A 24,174-nucleotide genomic window follows, 5' to 3' on the forward strand; every position below is an offset into this window, starting at 1 on the left:
AGGATGATTTCCAGTCAGTTATCATTGGATATTAGGACCCTCTCTGTGATATTCAACTTATTCTTTGCAACAATAATTATCTACCCGCAGTTTGGTGATTCGCGAGTGCATTTCACCTCAGTGGATCTTGTGCATGTGCTTCCACATTCTTCATTGCAGTGTCAGTTTCTGACTCCTTTGTATGCCTACCTAGTACCTCCACTCACAACGTAGTCAATTCAGTTATTCCTTTAATATTAGTGTACGTCAGTATTTGGTCTTTTAATGACTGGACTTTCCCATTACATGGATAGCTAGGGAATCCGTGCAATTATTGCTGTTCAGTAGTTTTGGAAGCTTGGCATTCATTGTACATTTATGAGGGTCGTTTTTCTTTCAGTCTGTTCTGCTAACCTCAAGTAACTGAAGAAATGGATTGGCGGGAGGGGGGGGGGGGGGAGGGGGGAGGCGGTGCTCTGACTGTCAGAAGGCCTAAATGGTATCAGCTAGGCTAGCTCAGCGATACCTCAACCCCAGAAACCTGCAAAGGGTGGTAGTGGCATCTCTCTGTGTGCAACTTCATAATAATCATTGAGCATATATTCTCTTCACTTGCTTCTTATAACAACGATGGCTGCTGCTCTATCTTTACATTTGGAGACATCATACCGTTCCATCTTTGTACGCCGTCATGGCATGACAGAGAATTTCGAACATGTGTCCAGCTGTCAACAAGAAACCATCAAAACTGAATGTAATCAGTAAGCACCAGACATTTAAGCACTATGGACGTCAATCAGAAAAGGAAGCTCACTACAGCATCAGACCTAAATCTCACAACCACCCCTCGACTTCTCCTCTGAGACTGTAAGATTTACTAAATTGAAGTTATACAGGAACTGAAACCATCAGACCATATGGAGGAATAAATAATGATACCGGATTTGTTGGCAATCTTTTCCCATCGGATGAGGCTGATCTCCAAATTACTGGGCATGGGAATCCGTTTTTTTTTTTTTTTTTTGTTTTTTTTTACAGCGTAAAGGTTACAGTGTCGATGTGCCTTATCAAGCCGAGATGCCATACAGACTTACTTCTGATGGCGAGTGAGGGAATGCAACAGCAGTTTTAAATTCGTTGTGAAAGAATGTCACTGACGATATTTTCTAGTAATATTGCTATCATCGGTGAAATTGGAGAATCGTTACAGGGTCTGTTGAATGGAATCAGCATTCCACTGGATACAGAACATGATTTGAGAATAACTGAAGAAAGATGGAAGTAATGAGGGGTAGCATAAATGAGATTAGCAATTAATTCAGTGTCAAAACTGAGGACAACGAAGTGGACGAAGAAATTCCGCCAAGCTGGAAGCAATGCAAGACAGGCGAAGTAACGATGAAAAGCACGTCAGCTCTGGGAAAGAGGCATTCCAGAATGAAAGAAGACGACTAGTATCAAACATTAGCCTTAATTTCAGGAACAAATATCTGAGAAGGAACTTTTGGAGAATGGTAGAGAATCCTGGATAAGAAGAGGATCGAAGCGTTTGGGTTGTGGTGCTATAGAAGGATGCTCGAAATAGTAGGCGTTAATGATGGATGAGGAGGTTCTCTGCAGAATCGGTGAGCCGAGGAACATGTAGAAAAGACTAATAAGAAGAAGGGGATGATAGGACACCTGCTGATGCATTAAATAATAACCTCCATCGTACTTGAGGGAGCTATTATATGATAAAACTGTAGAGAAAATACAGACACTGAAATATATGTAATAAATAATTGAGGATTTTCGGTACAAATGTTACTGCGGAGTTTGTCATTGGTCAGCGCCGGCCGCGGTGGTCTAGCGGTTCTAGGCGCTCAGTCAGGAACCGCGCGACTGCTACGGTCGCAGGTTCGAATCCTGCCTCGGGCATTGATGTGTGTGATGTCCTTAGGTTAGTTAGGTTTAAGTAGTTCTAAGTTCTAGGGGACTTATGACCACAGATGTTGAGTCCCATAGTGCTCGGAGCCATTTGTCATTGGTCACGCCAAACTGCTCAGAAGACTGACGATTCTTAAAACGTAAATGAAAATTGTTGTTGTTGTGGTCTTCAGTCCAGAGACTGGTTTCATGCAGCTCTCCATGCTACTCTATCCTGTGCAAGATTCTTCATCTCCCAGTACCTACTGCAACCTACATCCTTCTGAATTTGTCTAGTGTATTCATCTCTTGGTCGCCCTCTACGATTTTTACCCTCCACGCTGCCCTCCAATACTAAATTGGTGATCCCTTGATGCCTCAGAATATGCCCTACCAATCGATCCCTTCTTCTAGTCAAGTTGTGCCACAAATTTCTCTTCTCTCCGATTCTATTCAATACCTCCTCATTAGTTATGTGATCTACCCATCTAATCTTCAGCATTCTTCTGTAGCACCACATTTCGAAAGCTTCTACTCATCTTGTCTAAACTATTTATCGTCCACGTTTCACTTCCATATATGGCTACACTCCACACAAATACTTTCAGAAACGACTTCCTGACACTTAAATCAGTTAATTCAAAAAAATGGTTCAAATGGCTCTGAGCACTATGCGACTTAACTTCTGAGGTCATCAGTCGCCTAGAACTTAGAACTAATTAAACCGAACTAACCTAAGGACATCACACACATCCATGCCCGAGGCAGGATTCGAACCTGCGACCGTAGCGGTCACGCGGTTCCAGACTGAAGCGCCTTTAACCGCACGGCCACAACGGCCGGCTAAATCAGTTAATTGAACTATGTTTTCGTATGATGACAGACTTACTCTTGCCACAGTACTTGGCACAGTAGACGTGCCCCGGGTTGGAGTAGGTGACGTGGTCTGTGCCACAGACGGGGTTGTACTCGTTGGTGGTGGGGCAGTTGCAGTCCTCGCGCGTGGAGCCACTGCCGGTGGTGGTGGCGGGGCTGGTAGTGCGCGGCACGTACTCGATGGGCATGGAGGGCCGATCGAAGATGAACAGCTCGTCGTAGTCGACGTAGGGCGGCCGCGTCTGGCGGCGCGGCTGCTCAGGCTTGGGCGTTGTCGTGATGAAAAGGGGCCTGCCCCAGCCACCTGGGTAGCGCGTGCTGCGGCCCACCTCGTTAGCTGACGTGCCCCCAGCCAGGAACCTGCGGACCAGTTGCTGTGTTATAAATAGAGTTGTAAAACTACTTGAGGCTGCCTCGGACTACCATATTAGTAAACGTCGATTATGGTAATTTTCCCAGCAGTTTTGGTCAGTTAAAGTCGTGCCTGTGTTACTTGTATGTTGGGTGTGTTACATATCTATTGGGTGTTACCTCATTACATCTCCATCTATATCTACATCCATATTCCGCAAACCACCTGACGGTGTGTGGCGGAGGGTACCTTGAGTACCTCTATCGGTTCTCCCTTCTATTCCACTCTCGTATTGTTCGTGGAAAGAAGGATTGTCGGTATGCCTCTGTGTGGGCTCTAATCTCTCTGATTTTATCCTCCTGGTCTCTTCGCGAGATATGCGTATGAGAGAGCAATATACCCCGCTTGAAAAATGGTTCAAATGGCTCTGAGCACTATGGAACTCAACATCTTAGGTCATAAGTCCCCTAGAACTTAGAACTACTTAAACCTAACTAACCTAAGGACATCACACACACCCATTCCCGAGGCAGGATTCGAACCTGCGACCGTAGCAGTCCCGCGGTTCCGGACTGCAGCGCCAGAACCGCTAGACCACCGCGGCCGGCTACCCCGCTTGACTTCTCGGTGAAGGTATGTTCTCGAAACTTCAACAAAAGCCTGTACCGAGCTACTGAGCGTCTCTCCTGCAGAGTCTTCCACTGAAGTTTGTCTATCATCTCCGTAACGCTTTCGCGATTACTAAATGATCCTGTAACGAAGCGCGCTGCTCCCCGTTGGATCTTCTCTAGCTCTTCTATCAACACTATCTGGTAGAGATCCCACACTGGTGAGCAGTATTCAAGCAGTGGGTGAACAAGCGTACTGTAACCTACTTCCTTTGTTTTCGGATTGCATTTCCTTAGGATTCTTCCAATGAAAATCAGTCTGGCATCTGCTTTACCGACGATCAACTTTATATGATCATTCCATTTTAAATCACTCCTAATGCCTACTCCCAGCTAATTTATGGAATTAACTGCTTCCAGTTGCTGACCTGCTATATTGTAACTAAATGATAAGGGATCTTTCTTACTATGTATTCGCAGCACATTAGACTTGTCTACATTGAGATTCAATTGCCGTGCCCTGCACCATGCGTCATTTCGCTACAGATCCTCCTGCATTTCAGTACAAAATGATTCAAATGGCTCTGAGCACTATGGAACTTAACTTCTAAGGTCATCAGTCCCCTAGAACTTAGAACTACTTAAACCTAACTAACCTAAGGACATCACACAAATCCATGCCCGAGGCAGGATTCGAACCTGCGACCGTAGCGGCCGCGCGGTTCCAGACTGTAGCGCCTTTAACCGCTTGGCCACCACGGCCGGCCATTTCAGTACAATTTAACATTGTTACAACATCTCGATATACAACAGCATCATCCGCCAAAAACCTCAGTGAACTTCCGATGTTAGCCACAAGGTCATTTTGTGAATAGCAACGGTCCTACGACACTCCCCTGCGGCACACCTGAAATCACTCTTACTTTTTAAGACTCCCCTCCATTGAGATTGACATGCTGCCTTCTGTTATCTAGAAACTCTTCAATCCAATCACACAATTGGTCTGATAGTCCATATGCTCTTACTTTGTTCATTAAACGACTGTGGGGAACTGTATCACTTTCCTTACGGATATGATCAATGTATTACGACATTACCCTAAAAACCGGCAGTTGTGAACCGTCTAGAACCTGTTCGAGGATGTATAAAGCGCTTGATAACCTATGGAACATTTTCGCTCTACATATTTATCCTCCTGTCTGTCACTTAAAACTTGAATCCGTCAATGTTCAATTAAGGGTGTATTCGAAAATTGTTTATTTGTAATGTTAAACAGAGGGATGTTGTAGTAAAGAAAATAAAACCCGATTCTCCAGTTAAAACTTCCAGTCTGAGAGACCACGGTCTGTGTATAGCGCACCTCCTGATATTGCATCTCCAATTGCATGAGGCATCTTCCGAGGTACTGAACACGGCCTCTCAGCCCGGAAGTTTTAACTTAAGAAGATGCCGGCCGTGAAAGCCTACGTTGTATGGAAACACGGATTTATCATACAGCGCCGGAAAACGCAATCTCCTGAACAGAAAGCTAAAGAAAAAACAAACATCCCTTCAGTACTTTGTCGAACTTAGGTAAACTTGTTTCTGCTATTTATAAACAACTTTCGCATTTATCAGTAATAACAGGAAAGTCTTGCCTTTCATCATGCTGAAGCACGTTCTATTGAGTACGAATAACAACAATAATTATATACATGTTCGGATGTTTGTGAATGTAAACTGCACGTGAACCAAAAGTAATTGCTTTGGTTACATAAATGCGTAGAAGCTAAGCGATCAACTAATTTTTATTATTTTTAAAATGCAAGTTATATTGCCTAAGGAAATAAAATAGACAATGAACTAACATTGACTGATTTGTGGTTCTAATTATGTGGAAAACAAACAACCAAACAAAGAAAAAAATAAAGAGTAGTCATCAGCTCCATGTTTCTCTCTTACACATTCATTCACGTTTCTTTCCTACAAGTGTTACCAATACTACCGGTAAATCTACCATTTACTACATCATTTATGTAATGTAGCAAAACAATGAAATAATCCACCTCAGAAACATGACAGACGATCGTGTATTGATTTTCAAGGGAAGGTTGCTATTGTCGATGCCGAAACAAGGAATTTACAAAAACGTTCACAACATGCACTATTTAGCAATTCCTGAAATATTCCAAACTATTGATTCCTCACTTCATTATACGCACTTGAATTATCTCTTGTCTGCATACTTTTGTTGCTCGCAGCAGTGTGTATTTATTTTTAAATGAAATCACTTACGCCACCATGTTCTTTCTGTTTCGTGTAATTATATTATAAAGAGACGCTGACGAAATAGGTAAGTCGAGTAATAAAGTGAGAGGCTGCATACCCCATATCACAATCTTTGGAAGCAAGTTCTTTCCACATACTAACGTTTTTGTTACTGATTACGCTGCAAGCTTCCGTCATTTCATAGAAAACATAACCAAATCGACTGAGAAAAGAGCAGACTTAATATGTAAACGTGTACGAAAAAAATATCATGCACACTGAACAGCCAAAACATTATAACCACTGCCCACCGCGGCTTTGGATGCCGCCTGGTGGTGGTGGTGATGGCACGGACAAGGGATCACCCTAGCGAAGATATGAGCTGTCAATGGCGAAATGCACTGAGATAAGCAACTTTCAAAAAGACTAGTTTATTTTATACAGAACCTGTGAACGATTATCCCGAAAACGGCGAAGTTCATCGAATCCATTCAGCCCACTAGATCTTTAAAATACCGAGATGATTGGAGTGCCCTGGCCATAATAATCCGAACGTTCACAATTGCAGAGAGATCCGGCGACCTTATTGGCCAAGGTAGGGCCTGGCAATCATGAAGACAACCAATTCTCGCCGTGTGCAGGCGGGCATTGTCTTGCTGAAATGTTACCCCATGTTAGCTTGCCACTGAAGGGCAACAAAACGGGGCGTAGCATATCGTTCGGCTGCGCCGTAATGACGCCATCGATGACAACCAATGAAAAAGAAATGGCTTCCCAGACCGTCACGCCCGATTGTTGGACCGCATGGCAGGTGACCGTCAGACTGGTATGCCGTAGCTGTCAGGGGCGTCTTCAGATACGTCTTTGCTGGTCTTCGGGGCTGAGTTCGAAGCGAGACTATAACTGAAGACTATTCTACTCGAGCCAATGAGATTCCAGGCTGAAGCCGTGTCTGAAGACGCCTCAGACAGCAGTGAGATACCTCCCTGACTGTCGCATGCCATTCGGCCCTACAACGAGGAGAGATGGTCTGGGTGCGAATTTTTTTGATAGCAGGTTCCCTTTGCTTTTCGTCCGCGGTACCCTCACAGCACAGAGGCACGCCGACGATATTCCACGCACCGTTCATGGCACGTCTTACCGGACTCACATTTCAGGAAGATAAAGCCCACCAACACACGGCGAGAGTTTCTACTGCTTTGTCTTCGTGCTTGCCAACGCCTTACTTGGCCAGCAAGGCCGCCGGATTTCTCTCCAATTGAGAACTTTTGGAGCGTTATGGGCACGGCCCTGCAAACATCTCGAGATTTGGCGATCTAATCCACCAATTGGACAGAATTTGGCACGATATCCCCCAGGAGGACATCCAACAACACAACGCCAAGCTGAATAACTGCTTGCACAAGGGACAGAGGTGGGCCAACGCGCTGTTCATTTGCTCACTTCGTGAATCTCTTTCCAATTTTTCTGCAATTGTAATCATTTGTTCATCTGTACATGTAAATCACATGTCGATTTCCGTCATACTCAGATAATTCCTTCGTGGTGCGTCGTATTTTCTTTGCCCTAGAGTGTATGTTAGTTTACAGCAGATTATTCTATTTTAAAAGATGTGAAAGCCTGAAAGCTACTAGTGTAGGTTTTAAGATAATTCAAACATGGCGATGGGACACGTTTACGCAGTTCTATTGGGGCACGTTTACACACTATTTGGAATTGTCATTCTGATACTCCAGTTAAGAAACTTTAAGACAACAGCACTTGGAAATGCAGTCTAAAAAATGAAGGCACAAGAGAATAAAAGGCAGAAATTGCTAAGAAAGCTATTTGAACCTAGTGAATTGAAAGCAGAAAGAATTCATTCTTAGAGGGCAAGAACTAAAAAGGGCAAGAAATTTCTAAAAGCAAGAACAAGGAAAAACTTGATGTCATCCTTCACGTTCAGCCCAAATTCAGGTTTTCATGTGGTAACTCTCCATGCTCTCCTGTCTTCTGATATCCTCTTCAGGTCTGCGTTATTTCCTCTTCTCTCTATTCAGTCTATCATGTTGTTTCTCGGCCTTCCTCTCAAAGTCCTCTTACAAACTAGCACTTGCAAAGCGTCTGTCAACAAGCGCTCCCGTCTTAAGGAGTATCCCATTCAATCTCTGTTGGTCCATCACGACCAGGCGACATCGACTGGTTAAGTAATTGCCAATGTCAGTAAAATTCACCAACAGCCGTGTACTTTAAGATATTATTTTATTTTATTGTGAAAGCGCTTTAACGGATGAGACTTGCACGACACCAACTATCCTGACGGAAACTTCGGATGGAACCAGCTACTAGATGGTTCGATTAGTCTTTCGCCCCTGTACCCAGCTCCGACGATCGATTTGTACGTCAGAATCACTACGGACCTCCATCAGGGTTTCCACTGACTTTGTCCTAGCCAGTTATAGTTCACCATCTTTCGGGTACCAACGTGTACGCTCTAGACGCGCCTCGCCTCTTTTTTTTTTCCAGTTTCGGAACTTATTTATGTCAACTACAGGCCCGTGTATTATAAAAGCGTATACATGTAGTATATAAGAATGTACAAAGCAAGCTTACAGAAAGTGACAGGTAATCATAATACCGCTTAAGCTTAAAAAAGAAAGTAATGTCCCATTCATTCATTTCTGTTCTAATCTCCAGCAGTCTGTTGAAGAGGCTGAAAATTGCCTTTATATTTACTGGTTGAAACGATGCAACCAATCAAAAATAAATCAAGAATGGATACAGCGCCTTAGATGTAAAACGTAAGCTTGCGACGAATGTTATGATAACAAGTGGAAGTTCATTAAATTTTTTACTGCTACTTAAATGGCATAACCAAGCCTGTTGACTGCGAATAGACATATTTTGATAATTTTAGTAGTGTGTTTTGTTCACTCGTTATTGTGTTCTACGACATGCGTAAAGGTGTTCCCATAAGTGCGTGAACCTGCCCATACCTGGGATACGCTAATGCACTCGACTTGAACCTATATGCAATAATTTTAGACTCTTAAATTTAATGCTGAGTTGCAAGTATATGTACTAAGTTATACTATGATAACCATTTAATTGAACTTAACAATATTAAACACGGTAAGTCTGACCAAGTCTGCTCTTCCCTACTACAGAAGGCTGTTGAAAATTAGACAACCTGTCAAGATAAAGAAAGAAGAGATTCTCCACAGAAGAAAGGGACATACTTCTGAAAATAAGATGGGGTATGATGATAAGAAATGTTTTAAGTCATCAGGAAATAACCTCCATGGTACTAGAGGGAGCAGTAGAGGGTAAAAATTGTAGGTGAATACAGAGATTCCAAGACATCCAATGAATAATTAGAGCTATAATGTGCACGTGCTACTCTGAGATGACGTTGGCATGAGAGAGGAATTCGTGATCGAACCAGTCAGAAGATTGATGAAAATACACACATCAAAACAAGTTTTGTATCAACCCGGTTCCCAGAACTGAAGATAGACGTTGACTGTGGATATTGCACCACAGGCACAGTCACTTTGACTGTTCAGAGATGTCACTAAACCAGGGGAAATATGTAAACAACCATGCATGAGCAGCGCCTATTAGACGGAGGGGGCCCAGACAGCCTATCAGTTTCAGTCATTCCAACAGGAAGGAGATACACGGCTAGTGTTGTCTGTAGTTCAACCATGTCTAGACGGTCAATACCGCGGTTCGAAGGAGTCCCCGTTGTTACTTTGTGCCAGGAAGGGCTCTCAACAAGGGAAGTGTACAGGGAAGTGTACAGGCGTCTCGGGGTCAACCAAAGATATGTTGTTCACGGAGATACAGAGAGACAGGAACTGCCGATGACATGCCTCGCTCAGCCCACCCAAGGGCTACTGCTGCAGTGGATGACCGCTATCTATGGATTATGGCTAGGAGGAACCCTGACAACAACGCCACCATGTAAAGAATAATGCGTTTCATGCAGCCACAGGACGTTGTGTTACGACTCAAACGGTACGCAATAGGCTACATGATGTTCAACTTCACTCCCAACGTCCACGGCGAGGTCCAGTTTTGCAACCACGACACCATGCAGCGCGTTACAGATGGACCCAACAATACGCCGAATGGAGCGCTGAGCACTGGCATCACATACTCTTCACTGATGATTGTTGCACATGTCTTCAGCCAGACAATCGTCAGAGACCTGTTTGGAGGCAACCCGGTCAGGCACAACGCCTTAGACGCACTGTCCAGCAAGTGCAGTAACGTGAAGATTCCTTGCTGTTTCAGGGTGGCATTATGTGGGGCCAACGTACGCCACTAGTGGTCATGGAAGGCGCCGTAACGGCTGTACCATACGTGAATGCCATCCTCCGACCGGCAGTGCAGCCATATCGCGAGCATATTGGCGAGACATTCGTCTTCATAGACGACAATTCGCGCTCTCATCGTACACATCTTGTGAATGACTTTCGACAGGATAGCGACATCGCTCGTCTAGAGAGGCCAGCATGTTCTCCAGACATGAACCCTATCAAACATGCCTGGGATGGATTGAAGAGGGCTGTTTACGGACTACGTGACCCACCAACCATTCTGAGGGATCTGTGCCGAATCGCCGTTGAGAAGTGGGACAATTTGGTCCAACAGTGCCTTGATGAACTTGTGGATAGTATGCCACGACGAATAGAGGCATGCATCAATGCAAGAGGAGGTGCTACTTGATATTACAGGTATCGGTGTGTACAGCGATCTGGATCACGACTTTTGAAGGTCTCGCTGTATGGTGGTACAATTAGCAATGTGTGGTTTTTATAAGCAATAAAAAGGGCGGGAATACTGTTTATGTTGATCTGTATTCAAGTTTTCTGTACAGGTTCCGGAACTCTCTGAATCGAGGTGATGCAAAAATTTTTTTTGATGTGTCTATTATACGTACTAGGAGAGGTTACCTGGGGCCGATGCTGTCATCGTCTGCGCTGAACACGATTTGCGAGTCTGCTCTCAGCTGCGGTAACGACGACACCAGGGGCAGTAGCATCGCTGCTGCAACATGAAATTGAATAAACTGAGATTCAGGATAAAAAAAAAAGGCAGGACGCAAATAACGAAAATCGACAGACTGAAAGTAGAGTGGCTTGAACCTGATAGAGCACGTTTTCGATTGGGGAAAGCAGAAAACCACTGAAATCAGAATCCTGTAGAAGCAACAAACAGAGGGAATTTCGTTAAAACTGAATGAAAAATTTAAGTTTAGTGGCACTTGAGAATCCAAATGTTGTAATAAACCTATGAAATGATGTTAGAATGAATATGATAGGTTTTATGAAGTACGTAAGATAAGTTGTTTTGTAAACAGAAGCATATAATTTTCCGCATCGGAAGAATATTTTACTTGTAAAGTGTATGTCACTTAAGTGAAGTCACAGAAATAACGATTAGCGGGGACAATAATCACTTCTGCAAACACGCAACTACGTTGGGATTTTCTTCGGATATCAGTCTCCGTGACTAAATATTGAACTTAAAAAATGTTAGTGCTGTGTAAGAAACACTTCAGAATCATGTTTTCAAATATCTGGTGCAATTATTAAATTCTACTAATCTGTTACAGGCCAGTGAGAAAGGTTTAGGACTAAAAGCTATTTAATGAAATCTTTTTAATGTAACATATTTAAAATGGACTAAAAACCATAAAATAATTCTCCTAGCCCCTTGCAGATTCCTAATTCCTTACGAATAGCCCTGACCATTTGTACTTGCGAATTTTTAATGGCTATGACAATATTTGTAATATTTAAAACGAAAAGCCTGGGGCGCTCTCAACGGGTAGCTGATGCGTTAATAGTCCACCTGACATGCTAACAATTTTATAGCACTGCAAGTGATATGAACTGTTAGGCGACTTCTCGCAGCGGCAGCTACCCCCCTACACCCGTTACTGCTGTTTAATGCATGCACCCCACGTTTTTCGTTTTAAATTTTACAAGTATTGGCGTAGCTATTGAAAATTCTCAAGCACAAATTTTTAGGATGGGCTAATAAATCTGTAGAGGACTTGGTGAAATTATTTTATACTTCTTAGTACGTTTTAAAAACGTGTATATTAAAACTTTTATTATTTAAATAATTATTTTATGCTGTTTAATCTCCCGTGTGGTAAATTTTTCCGTCGATTTCAAATTTCTTTGTGAGATCACAACAGAGATATGTGGTAAAGCTCAGGTTCGTTTCAGTTTCTCTCCAATATTTTGCTTCCTCCTACATGTATCTTGCGAAAAGACCCTTAAGGTAAAAATTAGAGAACGTAGAGCTCACACAGAGGTTTACCAGCGTTCGTTCTGAGTGCGATTCATTCGAGGCTGGAAAAGGGAAAGGGGGAAATAGCAGTGGTACACAAAGTACCCTCTGCCAGAAACCATACAAAGCGAGATAATATTGCGTTATTGTTCACTTCTGAGCTATGTTTAAAGCTTCAAGTCTCTAGCTCATCGGGACGACAGTTTAAAATCAGTTATAAAATTTGAACCGAACACACAAACAGACAAGGTGAGCTAACAAAAAGTGTTAAAAAAGCGAAAAGCATATGGCTAAGATTTAAACGTGTGTGACGGATGTGACGTAACAACAAATCTCAGTTGATTTTAGGGAGCAAGGACCTGACAGTAGACATTCAAGAGGAAGCAACAGTTACGTGTTAGTGAAATGAGCTCAAGAGGGTAAACATCAGATTGCAAAGAAGAAGATCCTGGCTTCATTTCTCCGTCGGTACGAGTAATTTTGTGTCACTTGCAGCTTCTTTCACCTCCGGCAAAGATTTGTGTACGGAAAAAATGTAAGTTGCACCCTGGTTAAGAGTCGAGTTAAACTTTAGGTATGTCGCTGAGAAAGTCAGTTCGAAGGTCGGTGGAAGGTAAAGACATACCACTTGAATAGATTGGTTGAGTGTTTCGAGGGAGAGGACCAAACAGCGAGGTGAACGGTCCCATTGGATTAGGGAAGTACGGGGAAGTAATTCGGCCGTGTCCTTACACTGAAACTTTCCCGGCATTTACCTGAAGCGATCTAGGGAAATAGCGGAAAACCTAAATCAGGATGAGCGGACGCAGGTTTGAATGTCGTCCTCCCGAATACGACTCCAGTGTGCTAAACACAGCGCATTCTCGCTCGGTATTTCAATAGGAAAATGCTTTGTAAAACTGATTGGTGTTGGAATCAAACTGCAGGTTGTGGACAGATTCACTAATTCCAAATAATCAGTGTGGGATACAAATATTCTTAACTTCTTTGCCAGTAGCCATCCAATTGTCAGGCAGTGACAGCTGGGGTAATACCGTCACGAAAACCATGCCATCCCATACACAAATATACAGTACGTGCACATACACGGAGACGTAAAGTCACCTCTTCCGCGCATGTATCTGTTGACGTCAATCACTCACGACATTTTTAAAATAAGGATGTAAAGAAACCAGTCAACCGTTTTTCTCTGAAGATAAGTACTTTACACACAGTTCTTTTACACGGGGAAAGTAATGCCAAAATCATTTCACGTTTTCTAATCGATTCTTTCATCGTATGAATCAGAGTATTTGTTCTAGTTGAAGATTCTTGTATCGTGTAGCGGAAACAAGGTACACTCTAATTTAAAAACCGAGTGAGCTGGAGTTGGAGGATGCTGGTTAGAAATCCGTCTGGCCAACGAGATTTAGGTTTTCCATCATTTCCCTAAATCACTTAAGGCAAATGCAGGTGTGATGCCTTTGGTTTCCTTCTCCATTCCGAGCTTGTGCTCCGTCTCTAATGACCCCTACGTCAATGGACGTTAAACTCTAACATATCTTACTTTTCTTCCTTCTCATTTTAAAGAAGGCACTTACACAGCTGCTGTAAATAGGATGGTGTTTTTCTTTCGCCTGAAATTACTTGAAGTATAAATTTTATAGATTTTTTTACTGTTCTGTATCATAAAATTGATCAGAGCTGCATGGTAAGTGATCATTCTAAGGGCTTCATAAAGAGCTTGACGAGCGCTTCCAAGTTATTCGTCAGTCATACTGATTCACCTATGGGTGTATCGCGGTAGATCAATGGTTCAAATGGCTCTGAGCACTATAGGACTTAACATCTGAGGTCATCAGTCCCCTAGACTTAGAACTACTTAATCCTAACTAACCTAAGGACATCACATACATCTATGCCCGAGGCAGGATTCGAAACTGCGACCGTAGCAGCAGCGCGGTTCCGGACTGAAGCGCCTAGAACCGCTCGGCCGCAACGACCGGCCGCGGTAGGTCGTCGGCTACAAAACTGTCTCCTCATAATGAGGAAAACGCCACACGCGATTGTGCATCCTGTAGGTATCGTTCTAGAAGGACTTCTGAAGCAAAAAAACGACCGATCGGCAGTTTCTCTTAACAGAGAGAAAATATTTGTTCACAGTGCAGGCACATATCGCAATAGTATCTGCCTGTTGCAGGAACGGACACGCATGAGGAAGCGTTGATCAGGAACCACTTCACACGAGCCAATGACTGCCTGCGAAGTGGTACGGAAAACCGTAAGGTATTTTCAAATAATTTCCGGAAATTCAGCCAAGGCAAACTGCCTTGAAAATGGCGTGTTCTCCCGCCGAAATACCGGCGGTCGCTGAAAGTGTTACCTGCCTGAATTCCCGGAAGTTATTTTAAAGTTGTATACGCCAGCAGAAACTCAGAAAAAAAAACACAGGTATAAAAATAGTCATAAACGTAACTGCAAAATTCCTGTAGTGTTTCAAGTTCCCATTTATCGGGAGGCTGAAGAAAGGGCGGCAGGGATAGCGATTCGAGTCGGAAAATAAATACTTGTACAAGATCTCAGCTCTAGTGTTCAGATTCTGAAGTTTTATACAGCTGCATATCCCTTCTATATTTGTATTGTGGTTACTAGTGCATGCTAGTGTGGCAATGCTTATCCCAAGGAAACCAGAATGAATCCTGTAGGTAAAATAAATTTTCACCCGAAATGACCGGGAAGGCTAATCACCAGTCTACTTGCTGACACCCTAGATTAAATTCCAAACTTCTCCTCAGTGTCTTATGGAGTAACGGCGTGCGGTACTGTTGACGGTGATTCACGTGTTTTATGGAGAGGCAGACTCGGAGGTACCTATAGTGGTATTACTCAGAAGTGAGTTATTTTTTGTCACCCATTTCCGTTTACTCCAGTTCCCCAGCAGGAAACAATCATAAATTTTACACTCGCTCATCGCCAACACTTACTCGATGCACTTACACCATTGGTTCCCAACTGGGGGTAATTACCCCTGAGCGGAAAATAAAATTATCTGAGGGGTTAAAACAAAAGCGTTAAGTTACGTTTCCGTAACAAAACTAATCATTTTAAAAGGGTCATTACTGTTATCAGTATTTCATAACACTGTATTACTGGCTACATAAGTTACCAATAATTAATTTTTTTCAAGTACTAACATTAATGCGTGCGCAATGTTGTGGAGATTACAGCTAGTGAAATGAACGTATGAGCAACGGCTTCCTCACATAGTCCACCCACTACACACATAATTTATCCTTTGTGCCATGCATCTACGATAGAAAAATTGAGACATGTGCGTCCCTTATGCTTAGTACCTTACGAAAACTGCTTCTCCGAATTGCAGGTAATTCCAAAGATGGACCAGAAATTTTTTCATTATTTACTTCGCAACAGATAAAGTAGTTAATTAACAGCACAACACAACAATAATTACGTAAAGGCAACTACATTGTTCTATTATCATAAGGTTAGTGCACAATTTCGAAGCGTTTCTCAATAAGTTTAAGAAATACAACAGATACACATAACACAGACTTAAGTAATCAGTAATATATTCTCCTTCACTATTTGCAACAATCAGTCAACGCGGGTGTAGATTTCGTGACTGTAGAAATCACATGGTTTTGAGGCGAAGAACTCGTCGAGCCACGGTCCGAGCGCATTTTCATCCGGAAAGAAAGTTCCTTCAAGATTGTTCGATAGAGAGCGGAAAAGGAAAAAAATCTTAGGGCGCAAGATCGGATGAAAAAGATGGATGCAGAATGACTTCCCGACCCAACATCTGTATAGTTCTTTGTCAGTCTGCCAGATTGTGGGCGTGTGTTATCGTGGAATAGCATCACTTCACGCAGACCTCCAGGTCGTTGGTTTTGGAATGCGTCTGCGAGATGCCTCAGTTGTTGACAATATATGTCGGCAGTGATGATCACACCTTGGAAGACGCATAACGTTACCTTCTGTGGATACGCGTAGGTCTTTGTACGGGAAGTTGCTACTTTGTTTGGGCTCAACCATTCCATTTTTTCCTTATATTAAAGACAGCATTTCTCGTCACCAGTAACGATACAGGATACGAATGGTCAGTGTTGTTCACTAGCTAATTGATTACGAGCAAGCAGAGATACACATGTAGCCACCCAGTGATTTTTGTGATTTTCACTTAGAGAATACGATACCTACCGATTTTTAAACCTTCCTCAGTGCGTGAAAATGTCGCTCGATGATGAAACGATCATATTTCGTCACATTTGCCAGTTGACGAGTACACTGATGTGGAACATTGTGGATTAATGCATTTAAACGATCTTCATTGATCCCCAAAGGTGTTCCTGAACGTGGAGAATCACTAACGTCGAAACGAACGAGAAAACCATTTTTTTCCCGTACTCTGTCCATTATCCCCACACACGGTGTAAATGTTTGTGGCAGCCTCCGCTGCTGTCACCTCTCTATTGAACTCAAACAGAAGAATATGTCGTAAATGTTCCGATTATTTCATTTGGCACTCCAGTTCCTAGAGTCCACAGCTCCACTCACTATCTCTAAATGACAAAATGACAACATGTAAACTCAAATAGCGACAGTCAACTACAAATAAAAAATGACAAGCGACAAATAAACCCATAGCAAACCAAATATCAACAAGCAAAACAAAAACGTAACGAACTTCTGCACCAACGTATAGTTATTAATAGTGGTAGCGGTCAAACACAAAACACTGACACCCTGAAGGCTTCCAATTGCTGTCAATTAAGAATTAAGTGATCCAGCAATCAAGTGATTTTCAAACGGGAAGTGTAGCCCACACAGCTAAACTTGGTTGAGATTAAGTGGGTGTAGGGTATTGGTGAAGCAAGTGTCTGCACTACTTTACGCACAGTAGTAGTGCAGAGGAAGCATGCTTTGTAACAAGTGTCTGCCCTCCCGTTGGATAGTTAGCTTTCATTTCTGGGAATCTGAGAAGGAGCTGTTGGTATCACTTTGGATGCACTGAGCATTGTATCATCGTACTATGAAAATGTTTGTTAGATATAAGCATGGCAAAATATCTCATTAACTTATTAGTTAATGGTTTAATTAAATATCTTTGCTCTTTCGTCATATTAACAATAAATGTGTCCAAAGAAAATTCTTTTTCATTATAAATTTTAGTTAGGGGCTCATATTATGACTGCGGAGCGAGAGATAGGTGAAAAATAGCTAATACCTAATTACACTCAGCGGTAATGGCCTCTCGAATTGATGTGAGCCACAGAAACACAGTATGAAGAAGAATCACTCTTTTTGAAGATAAGGTACTATAAGGCAGGTGTATAAAAGAGACTCCGATTAGGCAGGTAAATTCCAACGTGATATTCCGACCAATAATGTCGGAATACTTGCATTGTGAGAACGCTGTAACTCCTCCGCAACCATAGGGTACAACTGTACTTCGATATGTTATTCTCGAAACAATAAACTAGGAACAAACAGAAACGTAAACCAAACTAACTCAAGATTGAACTAGATGCCACGTGTAGTCGTAATCAACACAATAGAGCTGGAAACATTCATTATCGTAGCGGATAAAATGTACCTCTGTGAGATTTTATAACGAACTTCAATGAAAACAGTTTTTCAATGAGAAATTCCAGAAACCAGGTACATACTGCATAAAACAATAGTGCGACGAGATTTTCTATCTACAGGTACTGAATGTACGCAGAAATCCTAATAGTCAATCTGTCTCCTTGCATGAAACAATCGGCTCTAAAAATTCAACGTACGAGTAATTTTATTCAAGCGCTTGGCACACTTCTTTTGGTTCTATTTTATTTTCGCTAACAGTAACATAAAAATTCTTTATAAATATCAGCATATATTAAAAGGAAACATATTCAGTGAATACATGAATAAAATGCACCCTACAATTACAAAAGCTTGCTAGAATCGTAGTTGCTACGTCCATGTCCCGTCACTTAGAGTAGCAATTTCGTAATCTAGAAAATGTGCAATGAAAATGTGTTACTTGAGGTGCTGATACAACTGTTTGTCCATAAAACTGAGCGTGTTACATATGTTGTACTGCATATATTTAGACAAATCGGATAGGAATACATTGTATGTATCTGTACGGTCCGTCCCATAAAAGTTACTGTACGATGGAAGCATTATACATTACACATTACACAGTAGTGCCTATTACTTCTGTGCATTTTGTTTTCTGTCACTGCAGCTGTCAGTGTAACACGCGCAAATTGCTATTACATGCAATCTGCAGTACACCTGTTATGACTGTGGCAAGTAATTATCGTAGCAGACGACAGACAGCTTAGTAATTGCAAGATTCTAGTCACTATCGATGTATTGAGACCTCTTTGCCCCCACCAGTACACATTTTTCTCAAGTGTCCAGTCACCTCTGTGTGGCATGAATCTTTTCACAGTGATAACGCCTATTACAATTTCAAAATGAATGAGTAAACTACCGAGCACTGTTTTCATACACTGACGACGTAATTTATATTACGATATGGTAACAGGTAACTCTGCACAAGATTTATCACCGGACGATAACGACTTTATATTTCCCCTAATATGCTACTGTAAATACTTTTATGTGAGTACATAACATAGCATGATATAGGTTGTCGTTAACAGTTACATCAGTTAACATATTAGTGATGGCTTAGGTCTTTAATGTTGCTAATATATTATTTTATTTGGTATACAGGGAACTGATGATGGTCAGACGACTGAAACTGGTTGTGAAAATAACCTATTTTACCAGCAGCTGATAACGGTAATACGACGTTTTTCAAATATATGAGAGCTGTGGGGCATCATCTCCTGAAAATTAAAATGTGCAGTGATTAATTACCAAATGAGGTACGTCACCCTAGATATCTCCAGTGTGGTCAGTAATGCTAACACCGACTGTGGACCTCCCTAGAAGACACTGAAAAAAAGAATGACAGCGCAGAGTTCGTTGAAGCCAGTCAGTGAAGTGCATAGTTGTATCCTTCTGAGCGAGCCGCTGATACCCGTGTAATCATCCAGAGGAAAATGAAGCTTCTCCAGAGAAAGCGGCGTGCTTCGTGGCCGAACCTTGGTTGGATTATCGACACCACTTGGGTGGTCGGGCATTCTGTAAGAACCCCGCCTTTCTACATTCGCGTCTCATTGCCGCCTGCCGGTGGAGTGGCTCAAAGACACGCAGCTAATTAATTATTCACGGCCGCGGACAGCTGACCACTTATCGCCGATCTGCATACGGTATGTGTTTCCTGGATAGCGTCCGGTATTTCCCAGCACGGCTGCGACTCCGCTGCTTCCACCACTGGGACAGTCTTTGTTCAAATAACGCAGTAATGAAGCTTGAGCCACCAGATGCTTTTTTTTCTTAGCGTTCAGATGCTTGTTTTTTGCTTAGCGTTTAACAAATCTTCATGGCGAAAGTATTACAAAAGTCATTAGCCCACTGCACTATGAGGCTAATTACAAGACGCGGATGAAAAAACCAAGCCCGTGCTGTTAAAAAAAGAAAAAAAGCTGCAGAAGATGTAGATCGAAGATTAGTGAGAGATCCACGCACACATATATGTCGTGCTAGTTTTTCTGCAACGTCACCATTATTTTCCAATCATGTCGGGTAGCATGAAACAACTCTCATCCTACCCCTTGTAACAGAAGGGTGGTAACAAGACTGTTGGTTCAAAATGGTTCAAATGGCTCTGAGCACCATGGGACTTAACATTGAGGTCATCAGTCCCCTAGAACTTAGAACTACTTAAACCTAACTAACCTAAGGACATCACACACATCCATGCCCGAGGCAGGATTAGAACCTGTGACCGCAGTGGTCGCGCAGTTCCAGACTGTTGGTCGTTTTTTATTTTGGAATATAACATAATCATTATTCCATAAAGCGTTTATTAATGGTTCTGCCAACAGTTGCAGTATTTATTAGGCGACTAATTTCGAACCCTTACAGGTTCATTTTCATGGCTGGTCCACTGAGGCCGCAGCCCTAGTGCCTGATCTTAATAATAGACGCTGAGTGACAACACATGCTCTATAAATGTTTTCAGGGTGAATTCCACAATTCACACATTCCTGTTACCAGTTGTATTTTGACTTGTTTGCAGGCAAGTGTGGATTTCGGCATTCACCCTGCAAACATTTATAGAGCATGTGTTGCCACTCAGCGTCTATTATTAAGATCAGGCACTGTGGCTGCGGCCCCAGTGGACCAGGCTTGAAAATGAACCTGTAAGGGTTCGAAACTGTATAAGTTGGCAACACACACACACGGAATGTCACACAATAAGAATACAGGTTTTCTTGTGAATTCGAAAAAACAGTACTGGTTCAAGAAAACAATATTGCTCCTTCCAATCACTGTTAGGACTATATGTTCTTTGGCTTTTAGGGACATTGTATTAAGAATAATCGATCACACACAGGACACGGAAATGAACGTAGATTCACAAGCTCTCGAGCTATACTGGATAGCGCCAAAAGCACTGCACAGGAAGAAGCTATTGGTACAAACAACAATGTATAAAAAGACGAACTCATCGCTTGCAGCAAAACTTTGTGGGGATTAAAGTGACTCTCTGCAATTTCCCAGAATTGGGGTCTTAATATTTGTTTCCGAAAATAATGAATACAGACTTGAGTGTACAAAAAAACTGCTTGTACTGAAATTTGATTTCATATTAGAAATCGTCGAAATAGAAAGTTGCTTACGAACATTTCATAGGCACCATGGCGCCCAGCCACGTAGGACAACCCTGCAGTCTAATGGTTCACATGATACAAAAGTATGTTTGCCTTTGGTTGTCTAATCTTCTGAGATACGTTGCGGAGTCAGTATTGCCTAGTGTGTTCTTACATTTCTCAAATAATCAAAATTATCTTCCCCGTGGTCCTTTTCTAGAGTTTTTCCATAAATAAATAATTGTAAATAATTTGTGCCAGTATTTCTCAATCCTGACTTATCAAACCGTTAGTTCGATAATATTGACACCGGAAATTGGTATTATTTCATTATTCTTCAGGTCATGATATATTTCGCCTTCATTTTACATCTACTATCAAGGTGGAATTCTTTTGTCACGACTGGCTTTCCTAAAGGTCTCAGTGATTGTGAGGAAATGTCGCTAAGGCAACGTCGGCTACATGTGAATCATCCTACCATAATAGCGGCGAAGCAGTGAGATTGACTCAATTCCGTCGAAATATATACTCGATATAAACAAAAGTACAGGGTGTCCATAATTAACGTTCCAGTTTCAAATCACTGTAGTAAGAGAACCAGTGCTCAGAATGACATCATACACTCCTGGAAATTGAAATAAGAATACCGTGAATTCATTGTCCCAGGAAGGGGAAACTTTATTGACACATTCCTGGGGTCAGATACATCACATGATCACACTGACAGAACCACAGGCACATAGACACAGGCAACAGAGCATGCACAATGTCGGCACTAGTACAGTGTATATCCACCTTTCGCAGCAATGCAGGCTGCTATTCTCCCATGGAGACGATCCTAGAGATGCTGGATGTAGTCCTGTGGAACGGCTTGCCATGCCATTTCCACCTGGCGCCTCAGTTGGACCAGCGTTCGTGCTGGACGTGCAGACCGCGTGAGACGACGCTTCATCCAGTCCCAAACATGTTCAATGGGGGACAGATCCGGAGATCTTGCTGGCCAGGGTAGTTGACTTACACCTTCTAGAGCACGTTGGGTGGCACGGGATACATGCGGACGTGCATTGTCCTGTTGGAACAGCAAGTTCCCTTGCCGGTCTAGGAATGGTAGAACGATGGGTTCGATGACGGTTTGGATGTACCGTGCACTATTCAGTGTCCCCTCGACGATCACCAGTGGTGTACGGCCAGTGTAGGAGATCGCTCCCCACACCATGATGCCGGGTGTTGGCCCTGTGTGCCTCGGTCGTATGCAGTCCTGATTGTGGCGCTCACCTGCACGGCGCCAAACACGCATACGACCATCATTGGCACCAAGGCAGAAGCGACTCTCATCGCTGAAGACGACACGTCTCCATTCGTCCCTCCATTCACGCCTGTCGCGACACCACTGGAGGCGGGCTGCACGATGTTGGGGCGTGAGCGGAAGACGGCCTAACGGTGTGCGGGACCGTAGCCCAGCTTCATGGAGACGGTTGCGAATGGTCCTCGCCGATACCCCAGGAGCAACAGTGTCCCTAATTTGCTGGGAAGTGGCGGTGCGGTCCCCTACGGCACTGCGTAGGATCCTACGGTCTTGGCGTGCATCCGTGCGTCGCTGCGGTCCGGTCCCAGGTCGACGGGCACGTGCACCTTCCGCCGACCACTGGCGACAACATCGATGTACTGTGGAGACCTCACGCCACACGTGTTGAGCAATTCGGCGGTACGTCCACCCGGCCTCCCGCATGCCCACTATACGCCCTCGCTCAAAGTCCGTCAACTGCACATACGGTTCACGTCCACGCTGTCGCGGCATGCTACCAGTGTTAAAGACTGCGATGGAGCTCCGTATGCCACGGCAAACTGGCTGACACTGACGGCGGCGGTGCACAAATGCTGCGCAGCTAGCGCCATTCGACGGCCAACACCGCGGTTCCTGGTGTGTCCGCTGTACCGTGCGTGTGATCATTGCTTGTACAGCCCTCTCGCAGTGTCCGGAGCAAGTATGGTGGGTATGACACACCGGTGTCAATGTGTTCTTTTTTCCATTTCCAGGAGTGTATTTCACACTGGGGCCGTGCGGTTCTAGGCGCTTCAGTCTGGAACCGCGTGACCGCTACAGTCGCAGGTTCGAATCCTGTCTCGGGCATGGATGTGTGTGATGTCCTTAGTTAGGTTTAAGTAGTTCTAAGTTCTAGGGGACTGATGACCAAAGATGTTAAGTCCCATAGTGCTCAGAGCCGTTTGAACCATTCTTCACACAGGAGGAACCAATAGTGTCAGAATATGCACACCAAAAGACGCTTGGCACATAGCCGTTCCTAAAGTTTGCGTCCGGCGCCCAGCATGACTGTTTCCATGAAGGATCGCACGCTGGTGGTAAAGCTCTTTTACAAGAAAGGTAACTTTGTGTCAGTAGCTGTGTAGAAGTTCGATACACTCAAGGGTACGAAAAAAGGCATTGATCCGATGTCTGCTAAAGGTCTGAAGAAAATGATTACAAATTTCGAAAAGACAAGTTCTTTTGAAGTGTAATGTGGCAGAGGGAGGAAAGCAGTTGATCAGACTTCTGTCGGAGATGTGGCCACAGCATTGCAGGAGGGATCGAGCGGTGGTGTGCAAACATGTAGTTCACGGGGAACTGCCCGAACGTTGAAGATTCCCGCATGCACGATGCATAAAATCATACGAAACATCCCGCATTGCTATCCATACAAAATCACCCGTTTACAGGAGCTTCTTACTGCTGTCCTGCCAGCTCTGGAATTCGTTGCTCGCATGTAAGTGGACAATGATTGGCCTTGGAACGTTGTGTGGGTAGACGAAGTCCATTTCCGTCTCGAAGAATATGTCAATACGCACAATTGCAGAATACGGGCAAGGGAAAATCTGCATGCACATCAATTGGTACCACTTGATTCTGTAGAGGTGAACGTGTGGTGCTGGTTGACAGCATCGTTTATCGTAGTGCCGTATTTTTTTCGAGGAGATGAGTCCCGCAGGTCCTGTTTCCTATTCTGTCACTGGTAAACGTCATGAGAGTCTTTTGCGCACCAACAACATTCCAATCCTTCAACAATTGTGAGTAGGTGGCGCTCCCCCACACATTGCGCAGCCAGCGAAGCGACTTTTGCAGAGACAATTCGGAAATGCTAGAAATATCAGTCGTCATTTCCCTACAACCTACCCATCCAGATTGTGTCTCTGGAGTCATCTGAAA

At 43.3% G+C, this 24,174-nt stretch overlaps 1 protein-coding gene across 2 annotated transcripts in view; it reads right to left on the bottom strand.

Moving 5' to 3' along the window:
• The window catches only part of LOC126235413 (uncharacterized), a 39,444-nt gene that overhangs the window by 4,182 nt on the left and 11,088 nt on the right, over positions 1-24,174 (bottom strand). The window contains exons 2-3 of one of the 2 annotated variants that reach the window (XM_049944138.1): positions 10,908-11,001; positions 2,774-3,120 (exon numbers count right to left, since the gene is read on the bottom strand). In XM_049944138.1, the coding sequence (XP_049800095.1) occupies positions 2,774-3,120; positions 10,908-11,001 (441 nt within the window). The remainder of the gene's footprint in view (positions 1-2,773; positions 3,121-10,907; positions 11,002-24,174) is intronic. The other variant, XM_049944145.1, reaches the window with a different exon arrangement.

The sequence above is a fragment of the Schistocerca nitens genome, chromosome 1 (genome assembly GCF_023898315.1).
Source record: "Schistocerca nitens isolate TAMUIC-IGC-003100 chromosome 1, iqSchNite1.1, whole genome shotgun sequence".
Taxonomy (NCBI): Eukaryota; Metazoa; Arthropoda; class Insecta; order Orthoptera; family Acrididae; genus Schistocerca; species Schistocerca nitens.